General features: G+C 35.5%; 1 protein-coding gene across 5 annotated transcripts in view; it reads left to right on the forward strand.

Moving 5' to 3' along the window:
• LOC126297635 (probable nuclear hormone receptor HR3) overlaps window positions 1-22,841 on the forward strand; it is a 517,590-nt gene extending 494,749 nt beyond the window's left edge. For all 5 annotated transcript variants that reach the window (XM_049988659.1, XM_049988660.1, XM_049988658.1 and 2 more), the window contains 3 exons: window positions 5,055-5,208; window positions 12,827-12,959; window positions 17,201-22,841. In XM_049988659.1, the coding sequence (XP_049844616.1) occupies window positions 5,055-5,208; window positions 12,827-12,932 (260 nt within the window). In that variant the 3' untranslated portion in view covers window positions 12,933-12,959; window positions 17,201-22,841. The remainder of the gene's footprint in view (window positions 1-5,054; window positions 5,209-12,826; window positions 12,960-17,200) is intronic.
• Window positions 22,842-24,187: the final 1,346 nt, after the last annotated feature.

Raw genomic sequence — 24,187 nt, forward strand, 5'->3', positions numbered from 1 at the left:
TTTATAAACATGTTATTTCAAAACAAAATCTTCTTTTAATTTCATATATTTTGTATTAATGTGTCATACACTCGTTTTTGATGGCCTTACTTAATTGTGATGTACCATGGGCTTATGTGTTGCAGTTTGCATAACTGGCTTTCATAGATTACTTAAAAAAGAAGAAACTGATTTCTTATGAGTATTTTCATTCACTGCTGACTTACAGAATAATTTTGGGTGGAAATTTAACTTAGTGTGACAATGCTGTCTGTTTCATGTATGGCACAGGCACTGTGCCCAGTGTGCAGGAGTTAATACCAGGGAGGCAGGTTCTTATCACTGCTTATTCTCCTTTCCATTCTTTGGACTGTGGCAGGTGGCAGTTCAGTTTTATGTAAACTGATAAGTTAGGAGCAGCCTTGGAAAGGAGTCCAAGAAAATCTTAGCAACATCTAACACTTCACACTGGTGTGTCAGTAGCATCTGTTCATAGATCTCTGCACAAACTCACACTTTACAAAGTAACACTAGTGCAATAACTGACAAATTCAGATAATGTTTCTCTATTTCAGGGTAGTAGAGGATGGTTCCTGTCACCAAAGATAATTTGTAATATTTTCATAAATTCATTGGCAGTGTGTGCATTGGCATTGTCCTCTACAATATAGCTTTTAGTTGTTAAATCCCAAGAAAGATGTTGCAATATGTTCTTCCATATCTATCAGAAGTTAATGTTTGCTGGAAAGAGATGTCATAAATTTGTGTTGCACTAACCGCACATAGTGCTCCTGTTCTTATGCAATACAGAGGCTCTTGGTTTAACTGATGAGGATTATTCAGAATACCAACCTCATTACTGTTCTGTGAGTTAACATTCCTGAAGAATGCAGAAAGAATTAGAAAAAAGAGCATTTGAGAATCTACTTCTCCATAGTGCACAAACTGCCATAGCCAGTTGCATTACTGATGTCAAGTGACAATGTCAGAATTGGTCTGTCAGTGTACCACCTTAACTTTGGATGGTTTGAGTTAGAGTTTGTGCACAACTCTGGGAGCAGATGCTACTTGGAACCAGGCAGAAGTGCTGAAGGCACCAACAGTTCTCAAATTTCTTTCCAAGGCCAGTCCTAACTTGACAGAACTTGGTTGAATCTGATACGCTACCCATCAAAGATCAAGGATCAAGCAACAGTGTAAACAGTAAACACAATCTGCCACTTTGTGCACAGCACTGTGAGCAGATACTACTTGGACATCAGTCAAAAGTGCTGAATAGGCCAACAGTTTTCTCAGATTTCTTTCCAGGCCACTCTTAACTTGACAGAATGTGGTTAAAACTGATACACTACCCACCAAACATTGAGGAACTGACCACAGTGTAAACAGTAAACACAGCCTGCCACGTTTGTAGTGGTTGCCACTAACACTGTTGATAAAATATTGATTTATCAATATTTTTCCCATAAATATTGATATATTTCAGATATATTTTTTCCACCAATATGTCAATATCAAGTGCTAATATTTTTACTTTATATTGTATTTTTGTCACAATTTTTGGTAAATATTTGACATTGTTATTTCAAAGTTGTAGTAGGACATCATTTTCCTTTCGCTGTGTGAAGGGGTCTTACCAATTTTCAAGCTTTCATCACACCCAGTCTTTCTCTTTTTGACTGCGTGAAGCAAGTATATGTGGCACAAAAGAAGATTGAACTTGGAAGGAGGGGGGGGGGGGGGGGAGGTGATGTGAATGGAATAACAAGATTTCCAAACATCAGCATTCTTCGAAAACAATTGCTGAAAAAGATAAACAAGAATCTAAATGACAAGACTGGTCTTCTCCATGGGTGAAGACATGGAGGGCAAAGGTGATGTAATTGGTGCTCAGTGTTACCAACAGAAAATGCAACATTTAGTTTCAGTATGCAATTTTGACACTGCAACTGCCAAGTCATTGCAATAAACAGAAAGAAAAAGACAGGGAAGTCGACGTGAAGTGTTCCTGCCAAATCTGATATGTGACTAAGTCTAGCAACAGACACATCAGACACCTTTTATTGTGCCACTCAAATGCAGTTACCATTGTTAGCAAAGTGGTTATGCCGAGCATGAGTGTACATTGTTTTATTTCAATTCTTGCTCTGAGAGGAGTAGGCGTGCTGGTAGCTTGTCGATGTGCAGAATATCTAATAATAAATCTGTATGTAAATATACAGCTCTAAAACCTGCTGTATATTTACAATGTGCAGCCAATATTTTTATAGGCAGATATGTTGATATATTTCCATTGACATATCCATAACTTTTTATATATTAAGAGTTGATAATGATATTTTATAAAATATTGATGTATTGGATTCCTGATATTTTTAAAAATATCAACAGTCCTAGTCCCCACACAATACTTGACATAGTGCTTATGGTGTATGGGAAACATCCTCTAATTTCAGAACACAGAAGTATATTAAAAGAACTGTATCTTGTATTAGTTGTGGAACATCCTACAAGGACCTTACTTTAGAAAACTTAATATTTTATCAGTTGTTTCATAATGCATACATTCGCTAATGTCCACTGTTATTAACAATATCTGTAGTTTCTAAAAAGTAGTGAGAAGTATAAATTAAATATTGTGCGCGTGCGCGCGTGCGCGTGCGTTTTGTGCATGGACAGAGAGAGAAGGGGAGTGGGGGAGATGGACAGAGAGACAGAGAGAGGGTGGAAGGGAAGATGGATAGAGGAAGGGTGGAGGAGCACACAGGCAGAGCAAGGGTGGAGTAGTACATGGACAGATGGAGGGTGAGGAGGATATGAATAGAGAGGAGGAGGAGGAGGAGGAGGAGGAGGAGGAGGAGGAGGAGGAGGAGGAGGAGGAGGAGGAGAAGAAGAAGATGGGGGGGGGGGGGGAGAGAGAGAGAGAGAGAGAGAGAGAGAGAGAGAGAGAGAGAGAGAGAGAGAGAGAGAGAGGAAGATGAGATGTGTGCAGTTTATGCAACATATGTGTACACAGGTGAAGCCTAAGGTAAAAAAGAAAAAAAAACACTTTATAGAAAGACTTCACAGGCTTAACATTTCTACAGAAATGAATCACAATACATGGCTACACATGTTTACAACAACATGCCAAGGTACACTTACTGCTTTGTGGGTAATTTATTGGAATTAAGGACTGAATTTGTTGGGCTACTTCTTTTACTCCATTGAAGAGTATCTTCACAGAAACAATTAATATTTATGTATCTACTGGGTTATAGTATAATCAATATTTTAACTGTAATATTTTGATATTTCATAATGTTAATTGATGTCATTGGATTGTTTTTTGTCGCATCCCAGAGATTCGTTTCTGTGGGATCAATGGAGTATGAGTAATATAATGAGGTGTAATAATCTGGCATGAGATGTTAAAATACAAATTACTACAAACCATTGTCAATGCAACCCATTTTTCTTCTATGTTGTGTTGTATCCTTGAGTGAATCTGCAGGTATGAAGCTACACCTATGAGGTGAACTGTTTTGTGAGAATGGCGTGTTATACATCAGAGGTTTTATATCAGTTTAGTGCATACATTCATAGCATTTTAGTTTTGCATGTTGGCATTCTGGTAGCTATAGGTTTATTTACTGATTGTCAGTTTACATTTATAGTTCACTGTTGCTACTTGCATTTACATATTGTCATTTTGTCATTTGAAGCTAGTGAGCAGAGCTGTGGATGCCAGAAAATGGAATGCTGAGTAGACAAATCGGAACATTTCCAATATATTATTATGTTTGAGTCTTATACAATGGTGACAGCAGTGGAGTCAGCCAGAAATTTTGATTCTCCCCATTCAGGAAGACCTTAGTTTGATGAGCATCATTTATACACATTAATCCACACTCATTTGTGTCTTCAAGAACTGGCAAATACAATGAACTGTGGCCATTCCACCATCATGAGACATTTTCAGCTTCTAAGCTTTGAAGCCTGTTTTTGATCAGCTTCAGTTTTGAAATTCTTTTTTCCACTGCTGTTTGTGATCACAAGACACAGCTACAGTCTTAGAGTGACCTCGTTATTAAGACAAAAAATTGACATTTTATGGGTCCTGGTTTGGGTGAAGTGAGATATGTAAGAAATAAACTTTCTGCAGAATTGAACTCATTCCAAACTGCCAACATCCCATTAACCATTCATGTAAAAGTCTTAATGGTTTTGTAAACTGAAGTGCCACATGACTGACTGGGTGCCACTTGGGATTTGATATGAGGATCAGGGTGCTACACCATAGCCTAGGTAGCCTGCAAGCATGTGGCACTTACACATACACCGTCAAGGCTTCTGCATGCATCTTGTGACCTTACATTGGACTTATAATCTGCCACACAACATGTACATCACAGACATTTTACTTATTGTGCATAGTTCTGTATCACTGTGTTGAGTGTTTCTTCTTCGTGAACCATAGCTCTTCCCTTTGTAATAAACATATAGTTCTTCCTACACTATTTTTGGATAATATGTATGCTTTTCTTTAATCCAGGGGATGTTAATCTTTTATATTATCATTTTTATTCAGAGTAGGCAAACTTTGTTCTGAATTCAGACTATGTACATGCTCAGGAGACAGAGGATTAAATTAGCATAAACTACCCTGTTCCCTAGCTACCTCTCCCTCCCTGCTGTCAGTCATTCTCCCCCACCCCCTCCCCTCACCACCTCCTTGCAACCTCATCATCTCTCAACACAACCCCTTAGATCGGTCAGGGTGCTGGGTGCTAAACTAGGATAATGTGGTTGGCAGAGAGAGAGAGAGAGAGAGAGAGAGAGAGAGAGAGAGAGAGAGAGAAAAATAACTTAGCATCAGGGAACAAACTTGGTTAAGAACGCTTCATGAAAATATTTATTATATTGACTATTAAGGTCTAATTAAATTGATACTAAGTCATGTCATATTATGGTCACTTAATTTTGATAACTCTTTTCGTACATCATTTTGGAGCTTATTTGTGACCTACAGCACTTTATTTTCCAAATATCATGTGCCATAAAACATGATAGTACTAATCTTTTTGCAATTTTAGATCGCCCAGGCCTTAAAGGTTTGGCTGAAATTAGCCGACTGAGTCAAGCAGTGTTGAGAGCATTGCGCTTAGAGTTGGATCGGAATCATGCTGTGCCCATCAAGGGAGATGTCACTGTCTGTGATGCTATGCTCGCCAAGATAGCCACACTCAGGTTTGTGTTACACTGTTTTTATTCCCAAGTTTGAAGTGACTGTTGTGTTACAGTCATTATTTCAACAGCCATTTTTACAAATTTGTGTTATCATATTTTATTTAAGTGTGAAATTTGGTGCCAAATTGCTAGTGAATATAAGAAAATAAACTACCATTTGCATGGAAGTATTGCTGAGTAATCTTAGGAAGGGTCTTGAAATTCTTGTGAGGTGCTGTATGCTGTGTTATTTCTTTTTTACAGCTGAACAGTGCATCAGCTTTCTTACCCTATATTTTAGGAATCCATCAACATACTATGATCTCTGTGCACCCCATTGCAATTTTCCACATATTTTGTGAGAAATGGAAGTCTTGAGGCACCCTGAAAGGGACTCTTCACTTGTCATGGTGTTAATTATTATAGTGTGAATAACCATACAAAAATTGTTCTTAACTGTTTGTAGTTTGGATTTACTGCATTTTGCATCATACAAAAACAAATAAGAAGTATAATTTGTATTTAGCTGAAAAGCCTTGGATGTAAAGTAATTACAGGGATTTCATACAGAATGTCTGTGCCAGTGCTGTTGCATCATACATAATGTACCAGGCATTGCTCGATGTGTGATGATCTGGTGAGAACCACTGACGTGTACCATCCATCTAGCCACTGAAGTGGATTAATAAAAGCACAACTTGTTTGGTTGGCAGTTTTCTTGCAGAATGCTTGAAGATGCAGATGTCTTTTAAGAGGACTGGTGCTGCTCAGGGACACAGGGGCAATATCTGTGATTATAATGTTAGGTGGCCTGCACACGATACAGGAAAACAAGTCAGTGGTAGTCCATACAGAACACATTAAGTTAGTTGAAACATAAATTTGTAATAATTAGAGGTCTGTGTGTATGTCTGCAGTCAGTATTTTCAGCTAATAACCTGTACCAATGTGGATACCCGTGGGTATATCTATAAATATTATATCTATAAATATACACAGTACTAATAATTACTTTCTATTTAAAGGTTAATATTAAAATTTTGGTCTGCTTACATTACATGTGATTGGTGAACTCCTCTACATGAAGTGACATTGCAAACTGAATGTAAAGGTAGCCAAAGTCTAAAGGTATTCGTGGAATTTTTGCAAAGGCATGGCTTGAAAGAAATCTGTTTTCTTTCTTATCTCCTAGTTAAAAGTGTTTTACATGCACTAATTTGTGCTAATTGTGAAGCATGTGATGGATAACATCCCTGGCCAGTGGCTACCTGCATTGTAGATAATGTGAAGTTACTGCCACTCTCCATTAATTCTTTGTAGCGCTTGGGTGATTAAAGTTTGTGAAGTATCTGTGCTGGCAAAATAGAAATGCAGAAAACACAAGACAAAAAACAACTTATTGGACTCACCAAAACGAAACACTAATACAATATCCAGAACAACAACTGACTCAATCCGAACTGCAGATTGACACAAATAATAGTAGTAATAATACTAATAATAAGAGACCCACCACTTCATGGGGAGTGAACACAAACAGTTCTACAATGTCAAGAGGTTCGTCGACTATACCAAGAGATCGGCCAGCTAGAAGAGGCATCTGGCCATGGCGGCAGCTCTGTATTCTTCTGAGTGATGCAATGAACTACCTTTTGCTGGCAGTGTGCCTCCTTATAAAGCCCATTGGCAAATGTATCTGCCAGAACTATTTGTGATCACATGCCTGGCATAGAAAAGTTGTTTCTAGGCTAGCTGCAAACTCTGGTGAAGCTGTTCTGCAGGCTCTGTGTATGGATAGGCACTACGATGTCCGAAGTGTGCAGCCGCAGCAGTGTGCATCAGAGTTAAGACTACTGAGAGTACATTAATAAAATAATGATGTGGATTTTATTCTGTTCAAGGTGAAGCAAGGTGACTGTACACTAAACAACAACAAAAAATTCTGACTAATGATTTGTCAGTAGTTTGGGTAATGTTTTGATGCTAAGGAGATAATTAAGGATATAATGGCTTGTTTTACATATTCTTGCAGTGAACACTAAAATAAGGTTGCTTACTCTAGGTGAGATGTCAAAATTCCTTAACTCTTTATAAATTTAATGGAAGTTGCAACAAAGAAAAACTTGTCAACCTCTTCAGTGAAGACATTTTACCTTTTGAATTTGTAAATGGAGGTGGTTTTGTTGAAACAGCACCCTCTGTTATTGATGTGGAAGCCAAATACGAGGCAGTGACTGCTCAGGACTTGCAAACTTATCCTGTTATAAATTCAAGGAATGTACAGAAAACCACCAATCTTCTACATTAAACTGTTTTGACACAGGTAAAACAAATTTTCGGATGTGTAGAAGGGGCACTAGCAACTGAACTATGGACAAATTTATATAAAAAATAAACTATATGAGAGTGGCTGCACGTTAAATTACTAACAGTGAAAAGAGAGAACTTGGTGACTGAGTGTAGTACACCAGTTTTTTTTAAAAAAAAGAAAAAAAAAATTGAGGGTGAGAGAGAAACAGAGAGAATATTGATGTGGAGCTGCTGAAGATATTCTCAGTGTTTGGTTTATTTGGAACCATTGAAAACTGTCCATTTGTTACAAATAGAAGTCCAAATGTTGTAACAGCAGCTCACCAGTGTAATGGACTTTCATGCTTAACACACATCCTCGGTACTGTGCTAGAGTAGTGAGCTGCAGGGATCAATAGGATCTCACTAAGTTTTGGAAAGAGACGACATTCAGCAATGTTGACAAAGCTTGGTGAAAGGTGAAATGGACACCTATTACAGCTAACTAGACATAATACACCTCATTAGTCCATAGTGGTTCCAAGTTTTGGCTACTTTGTACAAGAAAAATGAAGCTGATTTAATTACCTCTATTAAAAAAAATTGGATGACACAATGAAGCTTTATAATTCTATTTACCAATGCCTGCTATGGTCTTGAAACTTCTACAAACACAAACCCTTAATTTGTATCTGTAGTAGACATTGAAACTAATCTCATTTCTGGAAAGGGGTGAAGGTGAGACTCCATTTTCAATTAATTTGAAGGCTTCAGAAAAACTGCTTTTGATATATAAATGGGAATCAACAAAAACACACACTCGTGTAATATATTAAAATGCTAAATATCAGAACTTGAAATGATCCACAAATTTAGGAAATAAATAGCAATAAAGTGTCCACAGATCAAATGAAAGGTAAATACTATATCCAAAGTTCACATAAAGAAACAGAAATGTGATAGATATTCCAATTAATAGCATGACTCATCACAAGGCGAATCTAAAAGAGATATCAGCACTCTGAGGATGAAACAGTGACGTTTATCAATGAAAAAATTCAGTTCATGGCATGGAATGACATGATAGTTGGCTTTCACAGACAAAAGCCTATATCACTATCTTTTGAAACAGGTGAATGTTTTAGTACTGCTTTCCATCATGCTGTTGCAGAGAGGAGTGTCATTACTGTGGAGCAAATAATCCTGGACTATTGCAAATCTTTCAAGCCACAGGCAATTGATAACATTATTTTTCTGAGTAGTATATTTTAAAACAGATAGCTGTACAGATTCCTCAGTCTTAGAGATAAAATTATTTCTCATTTTCTAAGTTTCCCAATTGTTCCAGTTTTTTGTGATGTCTAAGCCAGCATTAGATGGATAAAGGAAATATGTAGTGTAAAATTAGTGATGCTTTCCTTAAAATTTTGATGTTAGACAGCCTTACGTTGTTGTTGTTGTTGTTGTTGTTGTTGTTTGTAATAGCCACTATGGACCACCTCTACATTTTCTTCATTCTTCATATACATCCATTCTAGTTTTTTGACCCCTGAATTACTGATTATCAGGTTAAAAAAATAATTGCATAATTTGGTTGAGAGTCTATTGGGGCTCATTCTTTTAATATGACATGAGTCTATCCACATTTTTTTATTATATTTCCACAAGGTTCATTATTAAAAAGTGTTCTGCATTCTTTCTACTGTTTTAGTTCACTGTACATTCTGTTTCTATTGTACCAACATCTTGCTTACACCAAAGCAATTATTTTTCATTTGCAGTAACAGAAGTCACTTAGACAATTGTCGAAACATGTCACAAAGTTATGCGTAGGCTATTCTAGGATACTTCATCCACTGGAATCTTAGTTTCATGGTGTGACTCCAGTCTGTGTGCCACATAAAACACAAGTAATGAGTATTAAATCAGTGAATCCATTGATTTTTCTCTTAAATACATTTCCAAGAACACATTGCAGTGCTAATTACATGTGTAAGTATAGCACAGTAACATGTTTATATTATGGTGAATTAGTGTGCATGAACTATATACATAGCATATAACAGTACACGAGATGAGATGACACTTTGTAACACAACTTCATTTGACTTCCAATGTTGCCTAAATGTTTCATGTAAAATTTCCACAAAATCCATACCAGAAATTGTGGCAGAAAATTTTAACTTATGATATGCATTTAAAAAAAGTAATGTTAAAATATGATTATGGTTAGGCCCTCCACATTTTTAGTTTGTGGAGTGTAAATTATGAGATCCTACTTCAGTAAATGAAAATTCAGACAAGGCATACCAAATGTCTTAATGTGACTAACAAAATCATAATATCAACAGATGAAAATAAGACTTACAGATGGAGAGTGGATAGCATATTTCTTATCCAGGAAGACCTCTAGTAATAAATATGGAACTGAATGACTCAAACGTGACAGTAACACTCACTTATTGGCATGTATAGGATGCTCTTGGCTGATGCTTGATTTTCCTCATGCCTCTGCTACAAGACCACAAGGTTTGCAAATATCTCTCAGGAAGAAGTGAATGCAGATAACAATTCTTAGTAGCAACAGATCATGTCATTCTCTGGTGAATGAAGGAAATTGTAGTTTCTTTCTGAACAATCACTTTGTATAGTGTAGTTTCCAAGAACTGTTACTTGATTTCATTACTTTCATCAGTTCGGTATGCACTTATAATGTTTCAATATGTATGAGAGCATAATGAATCAGACATTTTTGTTCTATGCTATAATTTCCATTTTCTCCTTAGTTTATAATGAGGATGATGTTTTTGAACTGTAAATCTATCATTACTTGTTATCTGCTTAAACTGTGTTCCTCCAAATTATGTCACAAATTGTTGTTTTACAATGCATAGTATGAATGATAATGTGTGTATGTGTCACATAACATGAATGTCAGAAATCTGCCAAGCTTGATAAACTTCCCTCTAGTTACAGCAATTTATTTGATGAGCTGCTTTTCCAGTAAATACATGAATAATGGCTGATTAATATATTACTTATGTAGAAAAGGATATTTTTTTTTTAATCTAGCATAGAAGTGAACAATAATACTTGGTAATTTTCTTAGATGATATACTTGTATTCTTCAATTATTTTATTTGTAGTGTTTCTATACTAGCTTTTAAACCATTTTATCAACATAAATAAACTGTTCACTATGTGTTTTTTGATCTGTATATTAAAATGTATTAATGTAAATGTGGAATCCTAAGACAGATTGGAAATAAAATTTAGCAAGAGCAGAAAATACTGATGCTGCTGCATGAAAGCTGGACTGTTTCTCTTTTGTCTAGTGTTCTTCTTTGCTAGTACCTTATTTCAATATATTTACATTGCTTAATTGATTCCTATGAAACAACATGAGCCAGTTTAGGCTCTACATTACATCTTGAATCTGTCTGGTTCTTAAATTTTTTATGCTAACAGAAGAGCGTCATCCATTATCCAACTTCTCCATTTCTTAGAATGATATGACATACCACCTGGATAGTTGCACACTTCTGTTTAAGTAGAGCAATTCCCCCTGTGTTTTCTGACTTTTGTTGAGTTTACACATCAAAACCATTTTTAGTTGACTCCTGTGGAATGCATAGTAGGAATTCTGACATTTAGGAACAAACGGCATAGCAACAGTTAACAAAGATTAGTGTGAATGGCAAGAGCAGAGACTAGCATGACAGCACAGGAATGATCAAAGAAAATTCAGTGTTGATGTAGACACAGCATTGAACATACCATCTACAAGTCAATTTATAATAAGCTTTAAAATGGGAGATGACAAAAGTTAACTAATTTAAAGTATGAAAATACGTGCTGAATGACAATTCTCAGACTGTCAAAATAATTCACCAGAAAGTTTTGACTAGTATTTTGAGAAGAAATTCATGTGTATAAGGCAACATAAAATCCACTCTTTTGTTGGTAGTTTTTGGCATATTAAATCCAAAACTAGTATCATAAAATTTAAGAGATCAGTTTTCCAGCCTAATATTCACATTCAATAGGAAATGACACAAGTAAAAACTAAGAGGAGAAACTCTCTTGGTCCATCTCCTTCTCCCCACCTCTGCCCATCTGTATGTTCATAGCTGTCTCCTCTCTCTATCACCTCACTCCATCTCTGCCCGGCCAATATACACTCTCTCTCTCTCTCTCTCTCTCTCTCTCTCTCTCTCTCTCTCTCTCTCTCTCTCTCTCTCTCTCTCTGACCATCTCCTTCTGTCCCCTCTCAGTCCATCTTATCCTCCATCTCTCTTTGTTCATCTTCTCTTCTTAATCTCTCTGTCCATCTCATCTTGTTCCAGTCTTCCTGTCCATATCCTCCTGGCCCCCCTTCCTGTACCACTTCCTTTCCTGTACCACTTCCTTTCCTGCCTTATTTTATTCTCTCCTCTTGCTCTCCCTATCCATCTTCTCCTGTCCCATCTCTCTGTTCATCCCCTCCGACCCACATTTCTCTGTTTATCCTCTCTTCTATCCATCTCAACCTTCCCCCAGCCATGCCCATCTCCATGTGGAGCCCCTGCACAACAGGTAGCTGAAGCAAGTCAATACTACTCCCACAAGATGGCGGTCATGCCAGGTAGTCTACATGTTGGGGGATTGAAGACTGTTTTTCGTCCACATATGTATGCTGCCCCGCAAAGCAGGTCAATAAAGAAAACCATAACATTCTCGTGTGGTTCAGCCTACATACTGTATCTGCAAAACTGTTTCTGCTCCTGACATGTAGGCTGCTTGCAAAGTGGGTTGATAAGGCAGGTCAGTACTACTCCAAAGCAACACACTTGTCAAGCAAGACAGCTTATATGGCAGGGGCTGAAGAAACACATTTCCCGTATCTCTGGTCCTATTTGAACTGGGCAGTCATAAGCCACATAGTGTTGATACTCCTAAAGTTTGCTGTTTGTGTGGGGAAATTTGGTAGAAATCAATCCAGGGCATGGGAGGGGGTGTTATTATTGTCAGCTTTTCCATGTAGTGTAGATGGCATTACTAATAATTCAATTTAAAATGTGTTCCAAAATACTGCCTGGCTTGCTAAATATGTGCAAGATGTTGTCAGAGACAAAACACTAAGTAATAGTAATCTAAGTACACACAAGAAGTCAAACAAAAGACCACTAAGCTTCCTCTCTCTGAACACGCCTTAATCACCAATACTGATTGTATAAATTTTTGAGACTATGAAGAATGTAATGTAAAAGTATAAATCTTAATTGGCAGCAATGTTTCTTTCTTCTTATAAAACAGACTTTATAATTTAAGATTGAAAACTCTGATGCAGTATTTGGTTTTGCCTCTACAGGGAATTAAGCATGTTGCATATGGATGCACTCGCCAAATTCAAGAGATCTACACCACATCTTGAGTTTCCAGCTTTACATAAGGAACTCTTTTCTGTTGACAGCTGAGTTCACTGCAACAGAAGCTCAGCTAAGGTAAGCTGATTAAACCATTTTACTTAAAATGTGATTGGTTTCTAAATAACACAAAGTGTATGCATATATTCTTAGGTATCTGAAGTGACATTTTTTAAATAAAATAATACTGGGTACCAGGGTCTGTAGCTAGAATTTGGAATACACTGACGAAAAGCTACTTAAAAAATAAAAATCCATTTTTTACATGGTACAGTTTGCCAAGGCTTTTTATTAATGAGCAGTAACACTTACCTGAAGAGAACTGCAAAAGATATGAAAGTAATGACTGGCTCCCTTCCCTTCCCTTCCCTTCTACATTAACTTTCCTTATTCACTACTCATACACTGAGGACACCCACTGATGACTCCTGAACTAATAAGATGCTGCTGTGCCCCTTGCCTCAATTCTGGACTTCATACTCAACTGCCCACCTGAAAAACTAAGCCAACAGCTATTACTGTTATGCTTTATACACCTTGAGACATGACACCTTGTGAATGGTTTGCTGAGTGGTCGGTGTGACAGATTGCTGTCCTATGGACCCAGGTTGGTTTCCGGGCTGGGTTGGTGACTTTCTCTGCTCAGGGAGTGGGTGTTGTGCTGTCTTCATCACCATTTCATCCCCATCTGGCATGCAGGTTGCCCAGTGTGCGTCGAATGTTATAAGATCTGCACCAAGGCGACCAGACCTGCCCCACAAGGGGCCTCCCGTCCAATGATGCCAAACGCTCAATCCATACCTTGTGAAAGCAGTAAACAATAACCATGTACTGAAATGAGACAAGGTACTGTAGTATTCCCATTCATTAATACTCACTACTGAATACTCTAAGAATTTCTGAATAGTGTAGTATGCATTACTTGTGAAGAATGTTTTAGCTGCCTTTTTAAATAAATGTGTTTTAGAAATCTTTTTCACTTTTTTGGAAGTTTTTTTTTTGGGGGGGGGGGGGGCATTAAATAAGTAATGAGACACATTATTATGAAAAGGAAAGATGCTACTCACCATGTAGCAGAGCTGCTGAGCCACAGATAGGCACAACAAAAAGACTGTCACAAATAAAGCTTTAGGTCAGTAAGGCCTTCATCAAAAATAAATGACATTGTTTGCAAGAGTGTGTGTGTGTGTGTGTGTGTGTGTGTGTGTGTGTGTGTGTGTGTGTGTGTGTGTGTGTGTGTCTGTCATCTGGTTTTGACAAAGGCCTTACTGGCTGAAAGCTTTATTTGTGACAGTCTTTTTGTTGTGCCTATCTGCAACCCAGCATCTCCACTGTATGGTGAGTAGCAACTTTCCTTTTCATAATATTGTTTCATCCCATCCTGGATTTTTCATTGTTTGATGTAATGAGACACACTTTTCTTCTCAGCTAGTTTTAGATGGAAAATGCGGAATTTGTTGTGGGACAATATGGAATATTCCCACTTCAGCCCCTGTACTTTCATGATGTTCCAATAGATGTCAATGCTATATGTGGCCTTCAGAATAGCTTCTATAATAAAGGTGCATTCCAAGCAGAGAGCTGTCATTCAGTTTCTTATGACAGAGAACTGAAGCACTGCAGATATTTATAAGCGCTTAGAGAATATCCACAGAGACATGGCAGTGAACAAGAGCATGGTGAGTTACTTGGTGAGGTGCCTGTCATCACTGGAATGAGGTCATGCAAACCTGTCCAATCTCCTGCAGGCCAGCAGACCACACAAATCTTGACTTCTGCTACGTTGGTATGTGTGGACACTCACATTTGAAGTGATTAATGGATCACAAACAAACACCTTGCTGCACAACTGGACAACTCTGTTGGTGGTGCTGACACACTCATCTGCAAGTTGAGGTACCCAAAGGTGTGCACACACTGGATATTTTGCTGCTTAACACAAGACCATAAAGAGCAACAAAGGACAATCTGTGTGTAATTGCTTGTGCACCATAAGGCTGATTGTGACAAGATGAAAATGGATTTGTCACTTCAACCACAAACAAAATGGAAATCCACGGAGTGATGCCACACCACCTCTCCTCCAAAGAAAAATTTAAAGCTGCACCCTCAGTTGGTAACATCATGGTGACCTGAAAGAGTTATTCTCTTTGATTTCCTCCCTGACAGTGCAACGAGCAGTTCAGAAGTGTATTGTACTACCTTCTGGAACTGGAAGAAATGACCTCTTCATGTTCACCATCACAAAAATGCGTACAAATTTCTCCTTCTCAACCAAGGCCTCACAAAGTCTGTACACCCAAGACGTGCTCACAAAACTTCACTGGGTTGTTTCTCCTCATCCACATGACAGCCTGGCTCTCACACTTCTAACTTCCATCTGTTTAGCCCAATAAAGGATGCACTTCGTGGGAAGCAGTTTCTGGATGACAGGGATATTATTGATGGAGCAAGACATTAGCTCTGATGTCGACCAGCAATATAGTACCACATGAGCATATAGGCCCTCCCAGTAAGGTGGCATAAGGCTATTCCACTGAACAGATGTTATGTTGAAAAATAGTGTTTTGCAGTCAGAAGAATATGGAATAATGTGTACTGGAATCCTGAATAATAGCAACCTTCTTTCATAAAGAGTTTTGCATTACTTAGTGAATGGCCCTCACATATGTAATGTCTATGTTTTTTTTATTCTGCACAGGCCCTGGGTTTCATTTAGTAGATAAACAGTGTGTCATAAACAATGAAAAAATGACTTTGAAATAAATGTATGTATCAAGTTTCTTGTGACATCAGTTTCACACCAGTGGTATATAAATTGCATTTTTAATGTAAACTACTGCAAAATATATATGACCATGGAAGAATGGTCATTAACAAAATGTATCCATATTTTGACATGAACTTTACCGGAAGGACAAGAGATCAGAATAACTGGTACATGAGGCATGTACATGTGTTTAACTTGTGTCACTGGAGTTTCATGAGTGCTTGTTTCATGTAAGCCCTTACCAGTGTATTCAGTTTGAGTGTTTGTGCAGCATCCTCATTACATAGTTATTTCCTGAACTTAAACAATGTATTTATCAGTTGCTTTGTAAGTTTTTGAAAGTCAAAGATTTTTATCTAAGCCATTAAGAAGTGAAAATTAAATTTTTTGAACACATTATAAAGAAGCATTAGTCACAGAAAATTTGACTGAAATTATGTGGAAGAACATGTTGAAACTGCGTGGCTGATTAAAACTGTGTGTTGGACTAAGACTCAAACTCGGGACCTTTGCCTTTCATGAGCAAGTGCTCTACTGACTAAACTACCCAAACATGACTCACATCTTGCCCTCACAGCTTCACTTCTGCCAGTACCTCATCTCCTATCTTACAACACTTCACTGCAAAGGGAAAAATCCATTTCAGAACCATCCCCCAGACTGTGGGTAGGCCATGTCTGCACAATACCCTTTCTATTAGGAGTGTTAGCTCTGCAAGTTTCACGGCAGAACTTCTGTGAAGTTTGGAAGGTAGGGGATGATGTATTGGTGGAAGTAAACCTGTGAGGACAGGTTGCGAGTTGTGCTTGGGTAGCTCAGTTGGTAGATCACTCTGGAGTGCTATAAATATTGAAAAAGTAATCAATTTTATGTTACTGGTATTGTGTAACTTCTGTTGAAGACCAGTCTGGAAAAGAATGTTGGTAAGAATGCATTAGCAAAATAAAGAGTGCACCCATCTACAAACTCGACAAATCAGTGTGCTTCCATCTCAGACAGTGGGAGGTTCAATCTCTCTCTCTCTCTCTCTCTCTCTCTCTCTCTCTCTCTCTCTCTCTCTCTCACACACACACACACACACACACACACACACAGTTGTTGTTGCTGCTGTTATTTCTTACTTTACAATACAATCTATAGTGCTACTTTTTTATGGGACAATCAAGTATTTTTACTAATGCATATAAGTATCTTTTTGTGCTACAAGTTTATATTAGGCCAGGCAGGGCTGAAAATAAGATTTGGAGCATGTGTGTGCATGTCATCACTTGGTGGCTGTGGTACACAAATCACCAGTATGTCTGATAATTCCAACCTAAGAGTGGTCTGACTAGTAGTATTAGTTCAAACCCAAAGCAAACAAGAAATACATATTTTAATCATTTAGAGGAAGAGTAGAAATAAAAAAGAAAATCATGATAACTTCTTTATTTGTGTAGTTGTACTTACTTCACTACTTCCCTCTACATTCACATATCTTTCAACAAAAGAAAGCTACTAAATATAATAAATTTGTTTATAATGGTCGTTGTTAATACTTTATTTTCAGGTAACCTTCCAGACCCTTTTTCATCACCTGCAGCTGTCAGCAGCTATGGAGAAGCAGTCTTTCCACTCCCGTTATTGTCACGGGGACCCTCTTGTTATTTACAATGAGTTCAACTGATGAATAAAAGACATCATTATCTGTGGGGAGTATGTTACTGCAGTGATTCTTTTGCAACAAAGGAGACTTTCTGAGTGTTCAAAAATAGGTGAATGGCATTGAAATGTCACATTTATTTTTAAAATTATGGCTCAAGGGTGAGTGTTTTGTGTTATTTGCTGTGTTGGTCCAGACGTGCTTAATGAGCAATGATGTGGAATATAAGGATAAAGCAATGTTAGAGTTTTGCTTAAAACAGACTTTTAATATGTGGAATTGCAATGCTGAAAGGATTTATTTACACAGAACTTGAGACATTTAGGTCCACTCCTTTTTTTTCAATTTCTGTGTTTATTTTCACATAGCATGTATGCCAAAATGCTTTGCAGTGGTTATGTACAGTGACTAGTTAATGATCAAGATGTGTTTGGTTTTTTATATCTTTCTAGAAAACAGGAAGTTTGTGTACCACAAAGACATAAAAAAAATCAAAATTTTTGAATTTTTTATTGGACTTACAATGTAGTACATGAACTGTAGCTATGTCTCTTTTATTTTAAAGAAATTTATTCTTAGCTTTTAATATCTGAATTTGTATTGTTGCAGCATACTAAAAGTGTGGAAATATTAAAATACTGATATTAATATAATGTGGTAATATGTATATACATATATCTATATATATCTCTCTCTCTATAGCAGCATATGTAAAAAGATTCTGTAATTTGGGTATTATGTTACATACAAGGTCAGAAACACAACAGGTAATGATGAGCATTAACACTGATACAAAGTTAGATAAAGATGAGGGGAAAATGCATATGCTATGGTTAAGGGAAAATATTGCCTTATTAATAATTACAATATACTTAAATAAAGATAGTTTGTACTGTTCATTAGTGTTATGCACAGATTTTGTAAAAAAAAATGAGGTTTCATTTACTTGTACAATTGCTGTGGCAAGAACTGGTACAGTTATTCTATTCCTACTAACTCCTTATTGATTTTTGGCACACAAAATGTTTGTACTCATATTTATCAGATTTCATATACCCATGAGAGAATGTTAAAGGTAGAATATATTCTGTTATGGAAGAGAGTCATTTTAATTTCTGTAAGAAAGTAAGAGCTTCAAATGCATATTTGACTGGGATGTTTCAACACCTTTCCAACATTTGCCATTCTAATTTCAGTTATTGTGTTCAATGTTGTACATAGATATATATATACATAAATACAGATAATTAAGATTGGTTAATTGCTAGACAATATGACAGTAGAGTTTATTTATTTTTTATAGTTTATGTACTTTAAAGACTTCTCCACCAGATGGGAAACAATTCCTCACTTATAATGTTTTGCACAACAATGCCTTGAAATTTCTGCAGTTTTGTAATGTTGGCTGGTTAGTAACACACTGTTTGTTTAAAGAGATGACAAATGCACATACATAGTGTTGCTGCTAAAGTGGAATAACACTTGCTATAGGCTTCTGCATACTGAGCAACACACACATTAGTTCTGTTTTAAAACCAGCTGATTGAAATAATTACATGAATTAATTCTGTCTACAAAAATTAAATAATGTAGTTGTAATTACTAAATTAAATTAATATAAGCTATATCAGGTAAAGTATAAATAAATTTTTCATTTGTTATGGTACTGTCTTTTACATTTTGTTGTGTTCAAATGTGTTTTTTCAAAATATTGTGGTTTTACAAAGCATCTGAAATAACATTTAGGATTTGTAAAATATTTCTAACAATGTTTCAGGTCTTAAGTCTCAGACATCTGGTATCTGCATAAGAAATATTAACATGACACTTCTGTTTGTCACACTTTCTTTTTGGCTGTGAAACTGGCATTATTCTCCTTACCTCTTGCCTGTTAAGTACAACTGACTTTGCTGCCTCTTGTTACATCTAATGTTTGGATATAATGAGAATTTTCAACATCAACTTATCAGTTATGACATCTCCTCTCTGTCTTCTTTAGGACAAAATTTGCCTGTTATTTATGACCTGTAGGTATTACAATGTTCCTTACTAAATATTAAAAAAAAGCACTTCCAATAATTCTATATCTGCAGCCCACAAAAACAGTGTTGTTAACTCAGATGTAGCTGAATTAGTGTCATTTCATACATTTTTTACAGATACACTAACATCCAAACTCAATTGTAAGATTCACACAAAACATGTAATTTATGATATTTGTATTACCAGCTTATATAAAAGTTGATTTACCACCAGTGACAACAACATTCTGCAATCAAAACAGGAAATCTCATACACATGAAATTAGTCTCCTAAAAGAAAGCCAAGCTTCATATAGCAATATGTAACACAACAGTTGTACAGGAAGATAATTTGTGATAGCTCAGTGACTCATTACAGCAAAACAAAAACAAATAATACTTTAACACCTCAGTGCCTGTGCCTGGAATCTGACTACAGTAATCACTGTCAATTAACAGGGTTATTACTGATCTCAACATTATAAAATTTTCTGTATTAATTAAAATTCAGTATGATAATATTTCACTGATTATTGTACATCTTATCATATTAAAGAAGCCTTAAAATTGGTAATATTTGAAACACCAAGAAAAACTCCTTCCATAATGGGAAAAAAAAAAAAAAAATGCGCCCAGCATAGTGATGTGTTTTTAAATTTCACTTGATCATAATGCAACACTTAAAGATTTTTTACTAAAGAGGAAGGGGTTTTAGATGGAAATGAGCCCCCAGACAATAGAATCATAATGGAAGTTAGTTCATAAATTGAATAAATTATCACCTCAAACAATATGAATGAAAGTATTATGATAAGAGTAAGACTGAATCTTACCATTATTTCAGTTTTCCTTGAGACAGGAGATGTCACATAGCTGATACTGTTTCGACCACTGCCATGACGGTACTTATCACAACTGTTCTTGTTAGTATTCTGCACTTTTATGGTTCTTTATCATTGCTTGACAGGTATCATTACATGCAAATAACTCCTGGTGTAAAATTTCGACCATATTTTTCATTGTCCAGCAGTTCACTTTTTTGTGACAAGAGTTCTGAAGTGCCACTTAAAGACTAGATGTTATAAAGAGAAATAAAACCATGTTGTGTATTTGTTTTATATCATTTCAACAAGATTCATTCAGTAAAGTGTATTGAAAAATTATAGTTTTTGCAAACAACCAAGCCACATTTTCTTAAATATTTCCTGTATAATTGATAATATATTAATTTATTTTTAAACCAAAAACGCAATTCTGTCTTCTGCAATATATAGTAAGCAACAGTACAGTTCAATGCACACATGTACTGTATGACCAGTCTGGTAGATAATTATTTTTGTGTACCATAATTTGATGATTCATCTTCTTCTGAAGTTATTTGTAGTAAAAGCAACATTAAACACTCATGCAACAGACACTGGACAACAGACATAATTGAAAAAGAACAATGTATGGGCGGTTTGTAAGTTAATAAATAGGTGTTCGATCATTGATTAGAGTCATAGGTACAAAATGCACATAATTATGCATACTTCTGAAGCTTTGTTGGAGTTGGGATACTACACTGTATCATGGTATTTGCCATTTCTCTGCTGATACTGAGATCCCTGAGTTCCAGCTCATGAAAAAGAGCAAATTGTAAGAGAACAGAAATCACAAATTTCATTTCAAGAACAGAAAGACACATTATTTGAACAGTGTTATGTTGATTTGAAGGACCTTATATTTCACATTAAAAATTACAAAATTACTTGTAAATTAAAGACAGATCATCATTATTAACTGATAGAACTGTTTTCACTGAAATTACAAATGAAAAGTTTATTCTACTTTTGAGAAAAACTACATTTTCCTTACTGTGAAATGAAATGTAATTTCTGTGTTTGTTAAAATGCTGTAAAATTTTATACCAGAGACAAATGTGTAGAGCTTAATATAAACTATCCAGCCAACTTATTTATTCGTGATCATTGTTAAATGTTACTGTTAGAATTTAATTAGAATATGTAGCTTGTTAAAATTACAGAAGATTAAGATGAAGGTTGTTATTCTATAACAGTTAAAACACAAATGTAAAAATATAACTTGCCTTATGACATATATATTGAAGAAGATGGTAATGCTGATGAAATATACATTTTTATAAAATTATTGTGATATATTATTTCAGAAGCAAAGCCATACATAAAAAAAATATTTTGCAGGGTGGGGACGATATTGTATTACAAATGTAAGGGATATTAGTGGAAAAAATTATTCCTGACTGCTGGGCAACTGTTAATGGATATGAAGTCATAAAGAAATAAAAGTATAAGTTGCTGACAGTAAAGTGCTGAATGTCTTGTTAAAGCTAAATATTTCGATGATTGTTATATTTCATATAAAATAATTTTATAAAAAAAGCTGATATTATTCATTATCAGACTGTAGTTACACATATATTATAAATATTTTCATAGCTATGTATTTTAAAGCACTTGAAAGCTTTAACAGTTCCCACCCTCTTTGAAAATTGGTTTATACTTGTTGCTGCATTCCTGTGTTTCATCAATACTGAGCACTGATATCACAACTTCAGTCATCATACTTCACTCATTTTTGTTCTTATTCCACTTCAACAGCATGTTTAATATTGCTCTGTATTCATATTTACAGAAAATTCAGTCGATAACAGCCTACATCAGATAAGTGATTTTGTCCGAAAACTCCCTTGGAAGAAACTGTTTCATTGGTAATAACAATGGTTCAGCAAAATGTGGCATACCTATATGTGGAACTTTATTTCTAAGTAAACTGCAGTGTTATCCATTTTATATCAAAGATATAAATGAATAATATGTATACAGACGTCAGCAGTCACTTTCTACACCTGAAAATGTAGAGACTTGTTTTAACTATTGTGTACTTCATGTTTTTGTTTTAGCCTAAAATATACAGTTACTGATATGAATTATTTAAGAAGGCTACATAAAGAGTGTGTTTATTGTAAATGTAACTAAAGTATTGAAGAAATGTAAAATATTTTGTAAAGAACGTTATTCTCTCAGTATAAATTTTAAGAATTCAGTTGACAAATCTTTAACTGTGTATGTACCTTCAGAGTTACTTTCTGTCTCTTACATGTTTCTCCTCTGTATATGTATAATTAATGTCAATATATGGTTTATGTTACACATTTGAAAATTTATTAAATCAGTTTTATGTTTTTTGTGTTGCATTAAATCTCAGACCTTAAACAATGATGCTTCAGCATTAAGAAAAGCAAAAAATCAAACCATGTCGGGAAACTTAAATTTATGACAAACATGGCTCATGTCATTTTTAATTATCTAGACTTCTACGAGGCAGGTGAATGAGTGTAATAGCAAAGTTTTTCTTATAGAAAGTCTGATTTATACATTTAAAACTATCTAAAAGAAGAGAGTTTTCATACAGTTAATAAATTTACATTGTGGTGATGGAAATGTTTGAGAGAGAGAGAGAGAGAGAGAGAGAGAGAGAGTGAGTGAGAGAGAGAGAGAGGAAAATAAATGAATAACATGTATTTGTAATATTGTACAGTAGTGGATAACTTTTGCACTATAAATATTCAGTGACAGTTAATAACATGAAGACATGTACAGTTTGCATAGAATATTGCAAATGTTTTTGCTTACCAGTCAGATCATAAATAAAATAAATAAACCTTTCTTGTAAATTGTAGAATCATATAAATTCATATTTAATTAAATACTTTTGATAAACATCTGGTAGACAATGATCCTGATCTCTGAAAATGCACAAAAACATCACATCCCATCACATTTGGAATAGTCTGAAAATTATAGTTCATCAGAATCCCAATATCAGGTGGTGCTCAAAGCAACCCCATTTGAGAACTGCAGATATTATGATTAATCAATAAAAATCACTAAACTAGAAATTATCTGAGCTTTTAGAATAAAGGACATCCCTGAGATTAATGGGATAGTATGCAATGAAGTAACATATGTTACACAGAATCGTTGTTTCAGAGATGCAGAATGAGGACAATGGAGAAGACATGGAATGCAAGTGCTCAGAATAAAGTTAATATACTAAAGTAACACAAAAATGACCAACTTCATAGGGTCTTCTTAAATCAGCAAATGACACTGGTGTGCAACAGAATATGAAATGAGAAGGCAAAACCAAAGATGTAAAGAGAGGAGATGAGAAGAGAAATATGATTTCATTTTTCTTGTACATACTTGACAGTATGTGTATTGGTGTTCACTTTCTTCTGGTTAGAGATGAGTGAAGAAGACATCTATCATACAAGGAATGGAAGTTCCTTCTATGAATTTATTAGGGTTTGTTTGCTTCATATTTATTGTTTGCCGTGTTCATTTTCAATACTGTCAGCCAATTTAGGAATTGTCCACTTTGGTAGTTGCACAGTCAGAACATCAGATTGCTAACCAAAGTGGCCTGGGTTTGTAGTAAATTAAAATGAAATGCAATCTAGTTAACATTTGTTTCACATTCTATCAGCTATTCCTTTGACAAAAGGAAAATTGCACCTACAAATTCTTGATTCAACATAACTGCCTGTCTTGTTCATCTGTTGAGCAATTGTTTGTTACTTCAATTGATGAAAACAGGGGTAACTATCTCAATGTTCAAACCAAGAATACAGTTACTAGTTTTCTCCAAAGACCCAAAAAATAACAATGTTTATAAATTACTCTGACTATAGCTACCATTTAATTTTGAAAATATTACAGAATGAAAAACTTTAAACAAGTGAAGCAATGAAATGATTTAAATTATTTTACTTACATTTGCAAGGAGTTGGCATTAAAATGATATCAGTCAAACATTTAGAGTTCTGTTATCTGGCTAAACTGCATTA

This window comes from Schistocerca gregaria, chromosome X (assembly GCF_023897955.1).
Source record: "Schistocerca gregaria isolate iqSchGreg1 chromosome X, iqSchGreg1.2, whole genome shotgun sequence".
NCBI classification, from domain to species: Eukaryota; Metazoa; Arthropoda; class Insecta; order Orthoptera; family Acrididae; genus Schistocerca; species Schistocerca gregaria.